At 38.8% G+C, this 19,911-nt stretch overlaps 1 protein-coding gene across 1 annotated transcript in view; it reads right to left on the bottom strand.

The window, feature by feature from the left end:
- grid1a (glutamate receptor, ionotropic, delta 1a) overlaps positions 1–19,911 on the bottom strand; it is a 644,001-nt gene that overhangs the window by 208,332 nt on the left and 415,758 nt on the right. The window contains exon 3 of the mRNA XM_036593689.1: positions 14,549–14,833. Coding sequence (XP_036449582.1) covers positions 14,549–14,833 — 285 coding nt within the window. The remainder of the gene's footprint in view (positions 1–14,548; positions 14,834–19,911) is intronic.

Below are 19,911 nucleotides of genomic sequence, written 5' to 3'. Positions count from 1 at the left end.
GCTCTCTCTATATTTCCTTTCCCTTAGAAGGGCAGTATTGGTGGGCAGGGCCTGCTGTGGGTGGAGGGGAAGGGACTGTGGGTGTTGGTGTTCAGGAAGTTGGTCACCTTGTATTTGTATGACTATATACAATAAATACAATGGTGAATTGTGTAACATTAAAAAGGAAATAGAGAAGAAAAGTTAACGTCCCCATAAAGGGTGAGCGGTGGTGGAAAAAACAGATAAATGAAACAATATATTATGGGTTACATATAATTGCCAAAACTATGTAAGAGCCATAGGATGCATTATGATTATGTCCCAGAGACATTGTTATAGCGAGGCTCACTTCACTGTAGCTTCCACAGTCAATAAAATCAAAATTGAAACTGCTGACCTTGTGTTTAACACCTGCAGCACCGCACAGTAAGTAAAGGCTCGTTGATAGAGTCCTTCTTTTTACAGCACTAGCTGTAATTGTCTCCAGCAAATGGCTGAAAATTGCGATTGTCTCATCTTTTCTTTACTATGTAGACTAGGCTAGGAACTAGTACAGCTCAACTACTAGTCCCTACTGTAAGAAGAGACAGTAGAGTGTTTGATTTAGCACTTTATGTAAGATGTTATTTAAGGAAACCTTCAGTTTTGCCTTGTCGTTGCATCCTAAAAAGAAACAAATGGCAGAATGTCTTCAAGAAACAATGATACGACTTGCTCCTCACTAAAAAAGGAAAATGGTGACATTGCTACTTTTCCATTTCTGAAAAAAACAATAGCATCAATACATGTTAATTTAGCTCAGATATCTGCAGTCCAGTTTGAGCTGATTTTGGAGCTTCAGCAACATACGTGATGAAGCAGAGGACAAACTAATCCTTTTGAGGTCTATAATGCTTGGTATAGTGTAGTGGATAATACCTCTGCCTGCCATGCTTTAGACTAGGGTTTAATCCCCACCTGGTCAAGCACCCTATGCTACACTAATAAGAGACCTTGGGCAAGACTCCTAACACTACAATCACCTCCCTGTGTAAAAATGATCAAATTGCACATTGCTTTGGATAAGAGCGTCTGCCAAAATGCCATAAATGTCAAGAAAAGTGGTGTTTGCTTGTATCCAATCAGCTTGAGTGTTACTATGCCAACCACACAGACCAGGGGTCGGCAACATCCGGCTCTTTTACTGCCCTGTTGTGACTCCAAGGCAAAAATAGATTTCTAGATAAAAATAAAATGATCCTCCCGTGCAGTAAAATAAAGCTCTGCTGATCATTCTAACATCGTTTTAGCAATAAATGGTCTTGTTGGAGTTGGAGCTAATGTATATCTGCCAATTCACAGACTTTTAATCCTGAAGATTGGTGTGCAGACTGCTGGTCACCATAGCACCGCAGATAACAATGTTGCCTAGCTAGTAGCTAACTATCAATAAGGCAAAGAGAACGATTTAAGGTGAACATCAATAATATGGAGACAAATGGATTTATTGCATTTATAATCACTCCAGCTGGTTTCCTGATACCTGAAATATGCAATGAGAAACTATCAAGTCAACTTCTCGTTCGAATTTTCACGTTCCACCTTAAATGGTGCAGCAGTTACATTCTGGCGCCACCATTTAAGGTGGAATGGGAAAATGCGAACAGGAAGCTTGCAAATGAGGAGCTGATTTCAGCTTCGTAAAAAGTCGAACGTTAAGAGACATCTTACGAGAAACTATTCTAATGTTACTTTTATGGAAAACTCTCCAGGTGGAGATGAGATAAAAGCTGAGCTAAAGCTTAAAGCAGAGCAAAGTAAGTCTGCGTTTTCCTTATATTAACTATATTTTTTAGCCTATGCTAGGATATTAGAAGATACTGAGGCATATTTACAGCCAGATGGTAAAATAGGCATAAAATGTTGTGGCTTCCAAGGCGGTTTGATTTTTGTTAAAAGGACAAAATGGCTCTTAACATCTGGGGACCCCTGACCTAGACTAGACAATGGTAGAATGAGGTCATTTCATCTGCAAAAATTGAACAGAAGATGTACAATTATTTTTTTTAAATTGTTTTTATAATGTACCTCTAATCTGATTACTGCCTTTTTGTAACAGATTATTACAGATTATACTGTAACAGATTATAGTTACCTTTTTGTCCTCTAATTATGTAACTCTGGTGCATGTATTCTGTTACTACCTAACTCTGGCTGCTACTTCATGCTATTGATATGTTAAGGCTGGTTCAGACTGTGTTGTCTCCTCTTGCTAACTTGCATTCTTTAAGGTGAATGAAATGCTGGATGTATTAAATCCTCTATTCAGTATTGCTAAAGACCCTAAACTGTTACTATGTTGTTATTGAGACTGCTGAGCTGTATCCATTTAGGATTAGCGCTTGCTTACTGAAGAGCTTGGGGGGAGCTTAATGTAGTTTATAGATACTGCAACATGTAAATGAGCCATACATTTGCATAATTTACATATTTTTGCATCATGGGGTTTGAGGTCAGCAAAATAAAATCCATGAAAGCTATAAAAGCAACTACAAAGCAAAGTTCGTGATTATAACACGACTTGTCAATGCCCATTTAAAAACAATGAAAACCAAAAAAACAAAGATTTAAAAAAGTATTGGCTGTAGCTTTAGTATTCAAAGAGTGGTGAAATCAGTTTAATGCCAAGAAATGATGCAAGGATGAAAAAAGGATAGTAGATTTGGAATGTAGGGTCAAATGTCGACCTGGCTTTACTGGCTGTAGCTTCCAATTTCAAGGAAGATCACATAGAGAAGAACAGAGGAGTGAGAGAAAGTATACCGGGGTTAAATGAACAAGAGCTATCAGCAGGAGATGGAGTTATGAGTTTGCATCGAGAGCAGAATGTTTCTGTCAGAGCTGGTGGTTTGTGCTTGCAAATTCACAACGAATCAAAATCAATGTGTTTCTGTGGGAGGAAGTAAGGATGAAAGGAAGTGAAATGCAGCCCTGTGCTCTGGGTCAGCAGTTGGAGGTTTATGCCAAGTTTGATTAGTTTGAAAGCGCAAAGTTTTATCAAAATCAGTAGACTTGTATAAGAAGATGGAGGGATAAAAGAAAGGATATCAGGTGCTGAAATGCGTTTACTGGGTCAACAGCTGAATGCAACAAATTTGAATGAATTTGAAAGCTGTGAAATCAGTGGATTGCCGTGGGAGGATGGGTGGATATCTTTCTTCAGGAACATGCTTCGCGTTTATAAGACTTCATAAGCCATTCATAACAGCTGACATAAACCCATGGAGACATATATATAAACCTATTGCAACAAGCATTTAGTTGTAATACCACTTAGCCTTTATTACTGTTTAAATAGACTTTTGTCAGTTGTCATGAAAGGCTTATGCAGGCCTTACAGATGCTGCCCTTCAGTAACATGTTCTAAAAATGTTAAAAAAGAAAAAGAGGACAACATAGAGGTGTAATATATACAGAGGCAAGTAAAAGTTTGGAAAACGTTCAAATGACCTAATTACCTGCATTAATAAACTTCGTTACTAAAGTGTGATGGTGATGGGCAGTCAAGGGCTGGATGTTAGGGAACCAGCCTTGTGACTGGAAGGTCGCCGGTTCGATCCCCTCAGCCAACAGTACGTGACTGAAGTGCCCTTGAGCAAGGCACCTAACCCCAAACGGCGCCCTGGATAGGGCTGCCCACCGCTCTGGGCAAGTGTGCTCACTGCCCCCTAGTGTGTGTGTTCACTAGTGTGTATGTGGTGTTTCACTGCACAGATGGGTTAAATGCAGAGGTGAAATTTCCCCGTTGTGGGACTAATAAGGGTCACTTTATCTTAACGGTGCAATCTTAAGTATAGACAAACACAATGAACTAAACACACAAACAATTATAATCTTTGACGTCTTTATAGTGCACAACAATTAAACATTTATAATTCTGTTTTTTTTTTTCTCAGTAGATTTATTTTGATGTTTAGGGCCATTGTCTTGCTGCATCACCCAGCTTCTACTGGACAGCCATCTTGACATGATCCTGTAGGATACTTTGGAAAGTTTGGGAATTCATTTATTCATCAATGATGGCAGTCGATCCAGAGGAAGAAAAGCAGCCCCAAATCAAGCTGCTCCCTCCACCATACTTCACTGCTGGGATGATGTTTTAATGTTGGTATGCAGAGCCCTTTTTACGCCAAATGTAGTGTTGCATGTTCTTGTGAACAATTCATTTTTATTTTCATCAGCCCATGAAACATTTCTCCAGTAGTGCTTTGGAGTGTCAAGGTGCTCTTTGGCAAAATTTAAGCGAACAGCGATGTTTTTATTGGAAAGCGGCTTCTTCCGTGTTGTCCTGCCATGGACACCATGCCTGTTCAACGTTTTTCATTTGGTAGACACATGAACAGATATGTTGAGCAGTTCCAATGATTCCTTCAAGCCTTTAGCTGTTACTTTATGGTTTTGAGTTCTACAGTGTGCCTTAAGTGTTCTGCACAGTGCCTTTGGAGTGCTTTTGCCTGGTTGCCCACTTCTAGGGAGAATAGACACAGCACTAAATCAACTCCATTTATAGACAAATTGCCTAATCATAGACTGAGAAATATCTAAACTCTTTGAGATGACTTTGTAACCCTTTCTAGCTTTATACAAATCAACAACTATTGGTTGTAGGTCTTTTAAGAGCTCTTCTATAAGTCACAGTAGCTCTAACCCACACCTCCAAACTAAATTCACTGATTGGACTCCAGGACGTCAATTAGCTCATTTTGAAATCTACTTTTTCCAATCTACACTGTGAATGTTTGAGTGATTTGTTTAATGGACAAGAACAATACATTTATGTTTGTGTTATTAATTTAAATATATTGTGTTTGTTCTGTAGTGTAACTTAGAAAAACACCGAACCAAAAATAAGACAACTTTATACATGAATGCAATGAATTCCAAAGGATTGACATACTTTTATTCTTTCAAAGCGACCAAGAACGAAGTACAATAACTGTACGGAATAAGTGCACTGCAAAAAATGGTACCTTGTCAAATAAAATTATCTTTAAATTATCTTTTTATCTAATATTTCTCCTGTCGAGATTGCTGTAAGCTTAATTTTTAATTATTTAGTCATTTTCTTTTAAGTAATTTTATTCAGAAATTTTCTCACTATATTGGCAGATAGTTTTGCTTGTTTATTTAAATCTGTTTAAAACCATCAAAATTATCTGCAAGTATAATAGAGAATTTAACTTGAAAAATTACCTAAAACAAGTAATAAATTCTAAAAATAAGATAAATAATTTTATTGTAATGATCCAAGGCAAACAATCCAAAGGGCAAATCCGAAACCAGAGTCAGAGAAAACGGGGAAACAGCAAGTCATACACAGGAATACAATCGAAAAACACTCAGCAGTTTTCAGAAGAAACACCACCTCACCACTAACTACTGCTAAAGCCTGGGCTGATAGGCTAAACTGATAGAGTCATGTGATCATAAAAACAGGTGTAACACATTAGAATTTGGGTGATCTTAATCGCTGATAGGAGCGTGTGTGGGAACCAGAAGTCAGCTGATCTCCCTGTGCATTCTGGGAGATGAAGTCCGTGTGTGTTTCAGGAAGCGGTAAGGTCATGTGATCTCCCAGAGGATTCTGGGAGATCGAGTCTGTTGCTTCATTCGTGCACAACCATCTCAAAACGGGAAATATTACATATATCAACTAGATTTAAGATCAACTGACTTGACAAGATACTATTTTTTGCAGTGTGTTCTCTGTATGTTTGCAAAACAATATGAATAAAAAAAAAAGCATCAGGTTATGACTTGATATCTATGGGATAAAAAGGAAGGAATGAAAAAGAAGTGATAAACAAGGCATAGCTGCACGAAAAGATGAGCACATTATCAGTCCTCCAAGCCTCTATACTGTAGCATGAATATTATTAAAATAGGAGGAAAAATGGACACAAACATAGATTTAAAAAAAAAGATTAATGCAGCTGAGAGGACTTTCTAAAACATTTCTCAAAAGTTCCTTGTTTTAGCTTCACAACTACAGGCAAAGACTGTGAGAAAGAAGAGTAGTAAACAAGAAGCAATGCCAACTTAATGAAGCCAACTTAATAAAACAACAGCAAGATGAGTTTAGGATTCAGGCTTAATGAGACAAAGTGCTACAGAGGAGCAGTAATTGCTGCTGGTTGAGAAGAAGTTGATTATCCTGCAGTGAACTTTATTACAGTGCTGAATGCCATAAAAGTTAATTCTTGATAGACTTTAAGGAGACAGCGCTTCACTGTGGGTAAGTGAGAAGTAAGAATATTGTAACATGGGGGGGCTGGATGGGGTTAGATACAAACCAGACAGTTTTTAGACCATTTCCAACAACTCTGGTTATTGGTGGACAGGGTCTTTGGAAGCCCATCTCAGCCACTGTAATAAATAATGCTAGTAAGTTATAATAAGAGTTTCTCAAAGCTGAGATACTATGTCAATAAATTCAATACAGCTGTAAGTATGACTTTTGCCTCTTTCACTTAAACATTATCCTGCGTGGGTTAAGCGATGCACCAGTGTGGCTGCTGTTGATTGATGCAGCAGGCCTATACTGAAAACTGTCAATGCTCGTAACCAAAGCTATACAAAACATAGAAATGGGGATTCGAGTCAGTGTCAATTCATGCGCTTAACTGACTCGCATCTCGAGGCAAAATGACTTAATCATTCAGTGGTTTAGATGTAAAACAAAATCTTTCAGAGCGGTTTGGTATGAAATTGGCATTTCTTGAGAAATGTACAGAGTCAGAATTGGTCATCATTGTAGTACTAGGAACCAGACGTCCAGATATGTAATGGCTCTAAAAGCTATGTCTCGTTGAGTTGCTACAAAAAAGGTTATGAATGCCCTGCATGACACCTGAGAGGGTAAGGTTTTGACCTAAAATGTATTTTTAGTATAAACTTTTACTCCAGGATTATTTCCATGTTTCATCTCAAAACCGCTTTTTTAGCTGAGATCAGTGCGCGAGCTAACATGCTTTTGTTGTTAGTAGCCTGTAGCTACAGCTTTTCAACACGGCTAACGCCAGCAGCAGCTTTTGTTTACTGTCTATTTTTTCTTACCTATTTTGGAAGATGGCAGAGTATGAGGAGGACTTTGGGAAAGTCTGTTTCCAAAAATGTCATAGATCCAAATGGATTTGAACCAAAATATACAGTTGCAGCAGCTTGAAAAAGAGAGCGCTAAAAGGGAGAGAGAGACTGAGCCCACCGGCACTGAAGCAGTTACCAGTTTGTGAGGTAGATCATTATTTTATTGCATGGCTAACAGTGATGTATGCACAGGGGCTAATGACAACTAACTTATTTCACTCACAAACGTTTCTTACTTTGATTCCAGTTTCTGTGGTGGAAAATACAACAGAGGGAAGCGCAGTTTTCTTTAGCAGCTGCATTTGAAGAAATCCGCTCTGCATTTTTTCACTGGTCTTGAGTCGTCATCGCCGGTGAAGTTGTCCAGCTTTGGTATTTGTGTGTAGCTTCTAAACAATCAGCTACAACACCAGGATTTCTGGTACTTGTAACGGCAACTGAATAAACACACCGTGCTGCATTTTCTCTGATTATTTTTGCTTCCTTGTGCAGTGCAGTTCACCACCATTCTGAATAATTAACCACCAAGGTGGAGCTGTTGTCTTTCACAGCTCCTCTGATAAATACTCACATCAGCTATAGGTTTTGTTGACACCGTGCAACGCAATGCTGCCAACCCAAACAGCGCAAAGCGCATACGGTGTGGAGAGTTACATGCAGGGCGTTGTAAGGAAAAAATAGTACTCAAAGAAAACATATTTTTTCAAACTTAGCACTACTTTACTTTTATCAGTCACTTATAAGCCACATGTAAGCTCACTGGTCATTTTGGATAGCAGATAAAATGGTGATATTTGTAGTGTAGATAGTGTACAGATGTCTGGTTCCTAGTACTACAATGGTAAACAATTTTGCCTTGTAAATTTCTCTACAAAGTCACATTTCACACCAAACCAGTTGGCATTGCTTCTTGTTTACTACCTCTTCCTTCTCATAATCTTTGCCTGTAGTTGTGTAGTTGTGAAATTACACTTTGCCCACTTGAGTTGCTTGTGCTTTTTAGAAAGTTCTCTTAGCCGTATGAATCTTTATTTAATCTATGTTTGCATTCATTTTTCCCCCAATGCGGCTCCTATTGTGATAATATTCAAGCTACAGTATAGAGGTTTGGAGCACTGATACAATGTGCTCATCTTTTCGTGCAGCTATGCCTTGTTTATTACTTCTGTTTCATTCTTTACTTCCCCTTTAAGACTTTAGCCATAGAGAAAAAAGCACTAGCAAACTGATTGAATTCAGACCGCCAACCTCTTATTCCAACATGCTTTATTAATTATGCTTTACAAATGTGACTGAACTGGACTGAAGGTACGTGTAACCAGTGATCCCTTCTCTAGCATCCCACAGTTATGCTAACAACTGTCATCTTTAGTTAGTCACTGTGGTTTCCCAGACGTGGATTAAGCCTAGACTAAACAAAAATACCAATAGTCATTCATCATTAATAATCCTATTTATTTTAGACTTGGGCTTAATCTGCTTGAAGGTAATCAGCCCATCATGTTTGTGCTAAAAAAAAAGAAAAAAATGGCTCTGTATGTATTTTATTACAAGATACTAATTAGTTATCAGATTGGTTTCATTAAAAACAAATCATGTCCCTGCTCCATAACATGGGCGCAAATATGCTCATTAAAAAGCAGCTTCAGCTAAACCAGCAAACCACAGAGCAAAGAGAAATTTGAAAGCTCACCAGTTTACTTCTGCTGTCACCTTTCTACTGTACGAAGATAAACCAACTGATTTCAATTAAACTAAAACATGCAACATTATCAGTAGACTGTTATACAGTAAGATCCTTAGTGATGTAAACCATAAGTCATCATATCTATGGACAAATACATTAATTCCTGTGTTAGCTGTCCAGTGGGGGAAATTGGTGGTGCCTTTTAATGATCATAGGAACTTCTTTGTGACATTTATCTGTGTTGTATGCTCTGACCTTGGTAACATATACACTCATATGAAAAAGTTTGTGCACCCCGTCAAATGACGAGTCACCTCTGAACAGATTAGTGCAGATTTTCGCTAAATTTGTCACATTGGAAAAAACATAAGTGCAAATGTTATGGCACATTTTATGCTTAATGTTTTATTTTCTTTCCTTATATGCCATTCCATGCAAATAAATAGATATTGTGCACAAAATGTTGCAGAAAAATCCCATATGTAAATTACCTATACATTATACATTGACTTATTTTCTTGAGAAAATCAACAAAACATGTAATTTGACTAGAGTTAGTCAAATGTTTGCATACAACTGTATAAGACCATATCTGTAAATGCCATTTCTACATACTTCCTCATCCAGATGAATCACAGGACTAATAACTTACTAGCAACAGTGAAGGCCTGTAAAGGTAACTTGAGATCAAAAACGTCCTTTTTTACCTTTTTACCTCATATCATTTAAAAGACTAATTTCTTGTTTTAATCTCTAGCAATATGTGATCACTTTTGCCCATATCCAAGACTTCTGGTTTTTGATTACAGTGCACCAGCAAGAGGGGGAACATAGCATTAAACCAATGAAAAATATCCAATAACATCATGTTTTATCTCCTTCCACCACCCCCACCTACCATCAAGATAAAAATGCTCAGATAGCTTTGAGACGATCCCTGATGTGAGCTTTAATCAGCCCTGACAATTTGGTTCAACCCAAAAAATACAGTCCAATTCCTATCTGACCTGAACCTCCATGTTCAAATTTGTAAAGCAAAAAGGTTCCAATGACTTTTAAAGCTACAGACTACTACTAGATAGATGCGTCACACAGAAGACAGCATCCATTAGCTAAAAATGCACCATTTAGAGCCAAAACAATGACTACTCATCTGACTCATCGTGAGCTGTTTGCCTAATATGCTGTTGGTCCTCAATATGCTGCGGAAACAGCTCTGAACCACCAAGGTATGGACTCTACAAGACCTCTAAAGGTGCCCTGTGGTATCTGGTACCAACATGTTAAGCAGGGGAATTTTGAAACCAGGGCAACACCTTAAACTCTTCATGCTCCTCAAACAACAACTCAAAACACATCTGTAACATGTTATAATGCATTCATATGGCATTATAAACATGATTATAGACATTTATAAAAATGAATTACACTTTATAGCCATGTTTATTATACATTATGAATTGTTAATATAATGCATTATAAGTGTCAATAACATGTTATACTGTCAGTGCCAATAAAGTCAGTCCCAGCTTGGAGAGCGTAAAGTAAAGACAAATACCAAGCTAACGGTGGTGTACATTACCTTTCCCACATTGGGTAAAACACTGATGGCAGCTCTAGTTTAAACTCTGACATTTGAAGCCTGTAATGAGCTTTACTGTGAATGTTTTAGTGTTTCAGTAAATCCTTCAGTAAATACTTCAACTTGAAGCCTCACTCTGAACACTGGAGGAGGCTTTAGTACAGTACGCTTCACTTTACTTAGAGCGGACAAATACGACTTATGAGCTCTTATAATCTGTTATGATCAGTACTTATAATGTATTATGTTAACAATTCATAATGTATAATAAGCATGGCTATAACGTGTAATGCATTTTTATAAATATTTATAGCTATGTTTATAATGCGTTATGAATGCATTATAACATGTTAGGAATGTGTTTATAGATGCTTACAAAGGTGACATTCATAGAAAGTGTTACCGAGTAATTATGTCACATCTTCTTCTGTGAGTTTATTGGCTGGTTGTAAAGCAGAAATCTGATCACTGTCTGACTCATGTAGACCTGAAGTTTTCTCATTATCTGATTACTCAAGTGCATGTAAACATGTTGATCGGAATACTAAAAAAAAAAGATTTTCTGCAGTTATCAGATTATTAAGTGCATGTAAACGCACTCATTGTTATTTGCTTCATCTGTAATGGCCACATTTTTTTTTGTCTCATTGAAGTATGTTATCTTTCCGTTCTGGGAATACTTGATATTAAAACTTTATCACAGTGACTATGAATGGCTCGGATCCAAGAGAATAGGGAATACACAGAGGCGCTGTAAACCAAGCCTGTTGTAATTGGTACAAAATGTGCTGTTATAAACAGGTGCAATATCATAGTTATTCCTCCAGAGCTTTCTCTAAAACACTTGCTCCATAGAAGAAGGAAAGCTATCCTATTGTCTGAATTTGCAGGCTGCTCCCCTGAAAGCCCAAATCCGATAGCGGTTACGGCGCGTGTGCACAAAAGCAGAGCCATTTAAAAAGATGTGAAGCCCTGTTCTCAGGCTATAGATCCACACCGAGCGAATCAAAGTAGACTTCTGCATCGACTGGGTCGATCGACAGACCCCCATTGTTCTTGTGAGTCCCTTCATTCCAGGTGTGTGATTTGGTAATGGCTGCATGTTAGCACAGCAAGCTGCCATCAATCAGCAAAACCCAGCCCAGAGGAAGGAAACTGCTGTGTGCCCTGATGTTTCTAATTTGGGGAATTGGGGATTTTTAGGAGAGTATGATAAAAAAGGAAGAACCTTTGAAAGGGGTAATCAGAGCACCAAGCCGACAGAAAAGAAAGCAAAGGTTTAATCAACATCCGCCTGCTTTACAGCGAAAAGTTGGCCTCACAGGAGAACAATTACAATGAATGCTGAAGCAGTCGTGTAGTAAACGTAAAGCCCCAGGGAGCCTATATCTGTGATTGCTTTCTAATTAGGTTAATGTTGGTCTTGTGGGCCCTATGAATAACCAATTTACATGTACTTTCCCAGAATCTCCTCTCTTTTGATGTAAATTGGGTGGTCCTAATCTTCAGTGAAGCTTGTATATGCTTTACTCTCAGCAATCACAAGGTTGTCCAGCTTAGAGGCTGCTGGGAAATGGGGAAAATGAGCAATTCAAATTAATGGGTGTTAACTATAGTACATCGTCTGCAGTAGATTCTTTGGCCCACAGTTCGGTCACTCTCATACTCGGCAGGTTAAACTGCTGCAGGCTGAATGGGAGGTTGTATGTAAATACCAACCTCATCTCCATAAATGTTGTGACTTTATGTGAAATGCAAATAAAAAACAAAAAGCAGGGATTTGTAATTCCATTTTGACCTGTTTTTAAAAGAAACAGTTCATAGACAAGATATTGAATCCAAGAGTTAAAGATAAATGTTCCTTCAAGTGATGTAATTGGTGGATTCGTTTGTCCGTCTATGTTTTGCGTGAAACTGACCAATGGACACCTTATCCTTTAATTTTTCACTAGTTGCCTAGGACACAGACATGAAGTTGTGTGTAAAAAGTTTATAGCTGCTGAAGTTGTGGCAGCGATTTTGGAAAGTAGCGATGAGAATAACATTTATCTACTATTTTATTCATACATTCTACTACTGTTGTGAACCTAAATGACTTTTGGTTAGATTGGTTGGTAAATCCATTTCAAGCACCAAAACAATATCTCTTGTCAAAACATAACCTTACTTATGCAATTGTTTTGGTGCTTGAAATGGGTTTAGCCCTTTTGGAGCACTATGTAAAGCAATAATTTGGCCCTAAAGGTGAAAAATTGAAGTACGGTTTTAGAAATTCTTAATATCTCTTGTGAAAACATAGCCTTACTCATGCAATTAAGAATTTCAATTGTACTTCAATTTACAGCTTTACAGCCAAATTATTGCTTTACATAGTGCTCTAAAAGGGCTTCATCACAGAGACAGCTGAGATTGTTCTGAACATTTTGCTATATAACAAGTGGGTATCATTTTATATGCAAGTGCCTTTAAAGGGGCCTTTAAGAATATAGTCAAAAATCAAGAAAATATTCTTAGCCCAGGGGTCGCAACCCAAATGTGAAGAACCACCATTTTGTCCTTTCAGTAAAAATCAAACCATCTTGGGAGCCACAACATTTAATGTCCATTTTAGCATCTTAACTCTAAATATGTCTATAGCTGCTTTTCCCGCATCTCCGGCAGGAAACGTTTCCTCAAAAGTGGAATCACTTCTTGTATAATGTCTCTCCACGTTTGACTTTTTATGGAGCTGAAGTCGCTTCTCATTTGCCAGCATCTTGTTCAAACTTTCCTGTTCCATCTTAAATGGCACCAGAATATAACTGCTGTACCATTTAAGGTGGAACGGGAAAATTCAAACAAGAAGCTGACTTGCAGATACCGTATCAGGAAACCAGCTGGAGTGATAAGTCAAATAAGTCAGTTTGGCTTCAAAGTATTGATGTTCATCTTAAATCTTTCTCTGTGCCTTTTCGTAACTACATTGCTACTAGCTAGGTGAGATTCTCGTCTGAGTAGCTGTGGTAATCAACAGTCTGAGCGCCAACCTTCAGGGTTAAATGTCGGTGAATTAGCAGTTACAGGCTGCATTTTGTTAAATTGCTATATTGTTAAAACTGTGTTGAACGATCAGCAGAGATTTATTTTACTACAAAGGAGGGTTATTTTATTATTTAACACTCCGGAGCTGCATGTTATCGACCCCTGCCTTAGACTTTAGAGGGTTAATTCAAAATGGGCTGGTACGATGTTTATATAGTCTCGTTTAAAAAAGCAAGAAAGGTTCAGCCTTCATGATAAAGCCCCTTCAGAGCTGCTTTCTTATCATAGCTATTGAGTTCCATGTAATTGACTCAATTCACCCAAATATGCAGGGTTCATACAGGTGCTTGAAATCCTTGAAAATGCTTGAATTTCAATGTTGTATTTTCCAGGTTTGAAAAGTGCTGGAATTTTGGATAAAGTGCTTAAAAATGCTTGAAATTGTAACCGTATTTCTTTCGCAACAAATAACTATCTGACTGAATAGTTTGGTTATTAGATGGAGAAATAAAATAAGTTGCAGCCTAAAATGAAAACTGCTCCACCTGGGCTCGCTTGCGTGTCTGCTTGTGTGACAGTGATGGGAATTTCGGCTCTTTTTGGAGAACCAAGATCATTTGGCTCGGCCCGCCCAGAAGCGCCGACTCTTTTGGCTCCCAAACGGCTCTTCATTATACCACCGTGGAGAGGATCACCCTAACCTCCTGCCATTGTAACTCTTAAGTTACAGAAAAGAAAGAATGAAAAACAGCTCTTGGACGGGAGCCGGCTCCCATCGTTCATTTAAAACAGGGGTCGGCAACACGCGGCTCTTTTACTGCTCTGTTGTGGCTCCACAGCAGAATTAGATTTGTAGGTAAAAATAAAATAATCCTTATTTCAACACAGTTTATCGTTCAACACAGTTTAACAATAAATAGTCTTAAACGCTGGAGTTAATGTAGAACTGCTAATTCACCCTTTAACCCTGAAGATCAGCCAAACACAATTCTGGTTGTTTATAGCATAATACCGTCTCTTTTAATGTGATACAAATTGTATAAATATGTAATTTGCTACAGCTGTAATGTGCTGGAAAAGCTTGAAAACGGACCTTGAAAGTGCTTGAAAAGTGCTTGAATGTGACCCTGGAAAAGGTGTGTGACACTTACCGTACTCGCTGTCGTAGAACATTATGAACCTCTGCCACCGCAGTTCCGAGACGAGCGTTAGCATGACATCATTGAGCCGTACTGGTGGCCGAGCAGCTAGCGTATACCTCTCTCCATCAGGACTGGGGTTGAGCTGACATTCTGCTCGGGGTGTGCCGTCTCCGTTCCGCTGGATAAACAAGTGCGGGATATGCATGGCATCTGTCAGGGACTGCAGAGCGTTAGCTGCTGCACAGCCAGTAGACGACACCAACGCCAGGATGCCTTGGTTCATTAGCTCACAGGCTACAAAGACAGAAAGAGAGAGGGGGGAAGTGAGTTTGGACAAAGAGGAATGAAAGATGAGCAAGTAAAGTCATTTTACACTGGAGAAAAAGTAAAAGCCAAGGTAATATTCAGAGCAAATGGCAAATGTAAAATGCAGGAGGTGTGCAGGATGAGGGGCGGCCGCACGCTCCATTAGTGGAATAGGCCGACATACAGAATGTGTGGTATAATAGACCGTATTGTAGACTATAAGAGATTTTATTTATGATAAACAGCATCAAAAATAAAGAGGGTTTGACAGCCCTCTCCAGTTCTGGCTGTGGATCAGGATAAAACACATACAACTGAGCAAACACCTCAGTGCTGTGAAAAAGTATTGGCCCCCTTGCCAATTGCTTCTGTTTTTACATAATTGTCAAACTTGAATGTTTCAGATCATCAGACTCCTTTTAATATTAGACAAAGATAGCCCAAGTAAACAAAACATGCTGTTTTTAAATGATGGGTTTTAAGACGAAATTAAGGGTTGGTGAATGAGGCCCAAACTTTTTAGTTTGTTTATTACTGCAGTGGGAAGAGTGAAAATCCTGTCATATCTGGTGAAAAAGAAAATACTTGTTTAATGGCTTTAAGGCTCTCAATACAAATCCTCATTTCTCCCAAGTCAACCTTCGGCATTACTTTTTTAATTTGATCAAATTAGGTTGAGTAAACATTTTGATATCTTTTTATGTTTTCTTTCTGTAATTTTATGGCTCCAGAGTGGTCCTGAGTTAAAATCCCACCAAGGCCTCAGTCCTCTGCAGTCTGGAGTCTGAGAGGAACCCTACCCCCCATGGAACCCTCTCCCACAGGGTGGCAGCACTGTGTGATAGGGAAACTGTAACCTGTGGGTAAGGAATGGCCATGACTGCATTTGGACAGAGACTCAGTAAAATTCTAACAAAAGATTTTTGGATATACAAGGAGGGGTGATGGTTTACATGAACACTGCTACATAACACTGTCATAAGCATGTCACAAACATGGCAAATGTGCTTTGCTTATATGAATTGTCATGACAGATATGCCCAGTACAATAACTGCATCACTAATGTCAATACTCGTGACAGATGTCATAATGTTTTGTATCATGACTGATGACTGGACTACATTTTGGATTGTGCCTTCAAATCACTACTGTTGGAAGAAAACCTTATATCTCCATTTTTCAGTTTTTAACATGATTTGAAAGTACCTGTTGTCCTTTTCATTGTGTGTAAATTTCACGATAAACAAACCAAAAGAAATGACCCAAAATTACTGGGGAAAAAATCTGGTTCCATTGACTTACATTAAAAGTAGGTTTTTTCCTTCTTACCATTTTGGACATACAAGGTTTTGTTCCAAAAGCAGTGAAATCATGTTTGTTAGTATGAAGGAAAAGAGCTCTGAGAACATGAGCTGGAGTTCTGGGAGGCCTCTGCTTGGAGGTAGAAGGCCAGAATCTGCTACTTATATGCAGTACTAAAAATGTAAATCAGGCCTAAATTAAACAGAGACAGTATAAAAAAGCAGTGCAGAAAGTTAACCTGACTTTTATTTTTTTGCAGTCTTGTATTTATACATTTCTAAAATAATTATTTGTTAATGAATGCATCAAAGTTAGTCAGTATTAGACCCAGTTGCATGCTCTTGAAAGTGAATTTTCAAACTTGGAATGCACATTTGTAGGGAAATAATTAGCATTTTAAAGAGTTGTTGCATCAACGCACCTAAATGTGATGCAACCATGGAACTTCATAAATTATGCTCCTCTGTTGCTGCGATGAAGAAACTGTGTACCGCATTTTACACAATTTCCCAAGTGGTTTCTTCTGTATACATTCCAAGTTGTATCAAAAGTGTAAAACAGCAGTTCTATTTTTAAACCAAAGATATTTGGTTATAAAACCTTGAAAATAGTTGCAAAAACAGTACAGTGACTGATTTTGCCTGTGATGACGGCATATGCTCCATTGCAGCTCAGGCAGTGGTGCTGGCAGATGAATTATTAAACTCACCGGCATCTAAAACACATGAAGCCAACTGTAGCAGGATTAGCTAATAAAGACAAAACAGCATTCCGAGTGAACAATGCAAGCCAACAAACCACAGCAATTCAGCACAGTGGCTATATATCCATGTATCCCCAGAGAGAGAAAAGCTATTGCTTGTTCAATTTCAGTTGAGCTGAGAAGCTGATAGAACTATAGGAAAAACACCTAAGTACACCAGGTAGAGAACCGGGTAGATCAATGCATTACGATACAAACCCCCGGAAAACAAGACGGCAAAGGAAATTGAATTCATGGCTTGTGACTGGGCGGTGGAACGCTTTATACAGAGGGAAAGCAGGAGGATAATGTGTTGCGGAACAGTGCTAAGTCGTGCACAGAGGTCTGACAAGGTTCATCTAGTAGGCATTTGTGATTACACATCGATCCTATCCTAACCTTGCATACAAGTACATTTATTCTGTTGTTATGTTCTGATTTGGGTCCAATTTCACAAAAGCCTCGTATTCCTTTCAAACCTACCTTGTTTAGTGCGGACCGATCAGACTTTTTATTTAGTTTGGTCTGTTTTGGCAGGTGTGAACACTCCACCAATATTCAGGTCCACACCTAGCAACTGGACCCACGGCTCCAGCATGTAGGGGGCCCTAAGCAGGATTTTTTGGGGTCCCCATCTGCCTAGGCACTCCCCCAGGTCTACATATTATAAAGGCTTTAAAATAAAAGTGAAGAGAATCTTTTTTTTATTTCTTAATCTTTTTTTTTTGGCATTTGCTTGTCCACCCACTCTGTAGGTCTCCCCTAGTCACATAATACTACCAACACTAGCAGGGTGAAGCCATCGACCATGAAGACAGCTCAACATGCTTGGAGGAGAGTGCTAACTGCCAGTTCTGCTATATGAGCGAAAAGATGCCTTGGTTAGCTAGCGTTGTAGTGATTGGGGTTGAGGGCCATCCTGCCAATCCAGAGAGAGCGAGGCAAGTTGTGCTGTCTAGGACTCCTGATCACAGACGACTATAACAGCTACACTACTCACTATAATTCCTCATTGGGTTGAAAGGGATTTTTGTCAATATTCTCTATAGTGTATCCAGCTTAACAACAGTAGCTATGAAGAAATCCAGTAGTGTGGGGGGTGGGGGGTGAGAGATATATCACTATCAAAGAAATGGTAAGTAAATGTAGTACATGCAGCATTGCTAAAACAATGAATGATATTGTGCTGTCCAATATTCTTTTACTTTATGATAATCTACAGCTCTGCAAAGACCAGTCAAATAACACTTTCTATTGATATTTTGAATGAAAATAAATGAGCACATTAACTGTATTTAATACAGGTTTCCCAATGTTTAAACTCACTTTTATTACTTAAACTCAATTATAATACTAGTGTGCTAATTTTTTGCAAAAATATGTCACTGTCCCAGTGGGCTTGTTCGAGATGAACTGCACCTCTACTTGGTAGTTGGTAAGAGTAGCAGTTGCAGTTGGGGGAGGAACTGAGAACAGAGCCATCAAGCCATCAGCTCTTGCAGCATTCAATATGAGATGTGGCATTTAATAAAGAATATGAATTCAAACTTTACTTTTAATAATAATAACCACAAACACGACACATTTCAATGTGCTACATGCTCTATTCAACATAAGTTGTGCCACATGGTTGTCGGCTGAGCTTCTAGCCAACGAGGATTAAGTTCTGTCATCATCAAGCTGTCTTAACTTGGGCAGTCGGCTGGTGAGCAACTGCGCCGACTGCCTCTGAAAACTGTAGCCGCCTCACTCTTGCAAGATTATAATGCTGTATGACGTGATGCACCAGTGGTGCCGACGCAAGTTGGACAGCATGCACTGCACCAAGCCAGGTGGCAATCTGCCTGTGCAGTACAGAGTTAAGTTGAAAAAACTTGCTCCACCCCTCCATCATCACACACACCGGCAGCTAGTTTATGGCCTTATTTACATTCCCATGCAAAATCTCTGTGTTGCCATAACCAAGCACTGAACCTTTGGCTTCTTTATATTTGACTAGTGCTTCGTTATCTACTTTTTGGATTATGGATTTGCCTCTGATGTGTCTGTCTACTGGTATTTTGATCCCTGCCGGCCTTGTAGACTGTTGGATTTGCCCCAGTAAATCTCTTCGGCACATGCAGCCTGCCTCACCTATACATTAAAGCCATATTTAGGTTTGTGCCCTGCAGAAACCATGTTAGCTTATTTGCAATCAGAAAATCAACCTATCAACATAATTTGATTGGGGTGCCCAAACTTTTTCACAAGAAAGCCTCATGTGTCCTTTAAAGATAATGTACTTGGGAAAACCACCACTTCATTATAGCTGGAACCAAATGTGATGCAAGAACAATTATGATTACTCAGAACTATGACTAGGCCTCTATACTTGCAATTGAGCCGGACTGTGAGGAGACTATTATGGCAAATCTGAAATTTATCTGCAGACACCCAGCACAGAACCACATTACAGCTCAGTAAATCTGTATCTGTGGGTGTGTTTTCTCAAAGGTCGCAAACTGCAGACTTGCTCAAAAGTGGAAATTACTTTTGGCCTGCTATTCGGTTCTCTCCATTACCACACTCGGGAGACTGCAACTCAAATACGAGGCAGAAATGGTGGGGCAGCAGCATCAGTCAACGTTACAACATCCTACAACTGCACTACAGAACAGAGAACGGTGTGAGAGAACTACTTTTAGCTGCAGGACCACACAGCTAAATCCACTTAGGAGAAATGATGAGGAGAAATGAAGCATCTATGGAATCTGGTAGTAGTTAACCTCTTTCTGCAGGCCCCCTAGTGGCCGTTCCATTGGCTCGGCTTGAATAGTTTTAATTAATATGTTCACTTAACATACTGTATGCATCAAATTATGTGGACACCTGAGAATCACACCTATAAGAGATTGTTAGACATTCCAAAACCAGGAGCATTAATATGGACATTAATATAAACATGTCTTTGTGGGCCTCAGTCATGCTGGAACAGGAAAGGACCTTCACCAAACTGTTGCCACAAAGTTTAAAGCATATAAT

Source organism: Colossoma macropomum, unplaced genomic scaffold (genome assembly GCF_904425465.1).
Source record: "Colossoma macropomum unplaced genomic scaffold, Colossoma_macropomum, whole genome shotgun sequence".
Taxonomy (NCBI): domain Eukaryota; kingdom Metazoa; phylum Chordata; class Actinopteri; order Characiformes; family Serrasalmidae; genus Colossoma; species Colossoma macropomum.
Note: the sequence above shows the minus strand (reverse complement) of the source record. Positions and strands in the feature narration are given on the sequence as shown.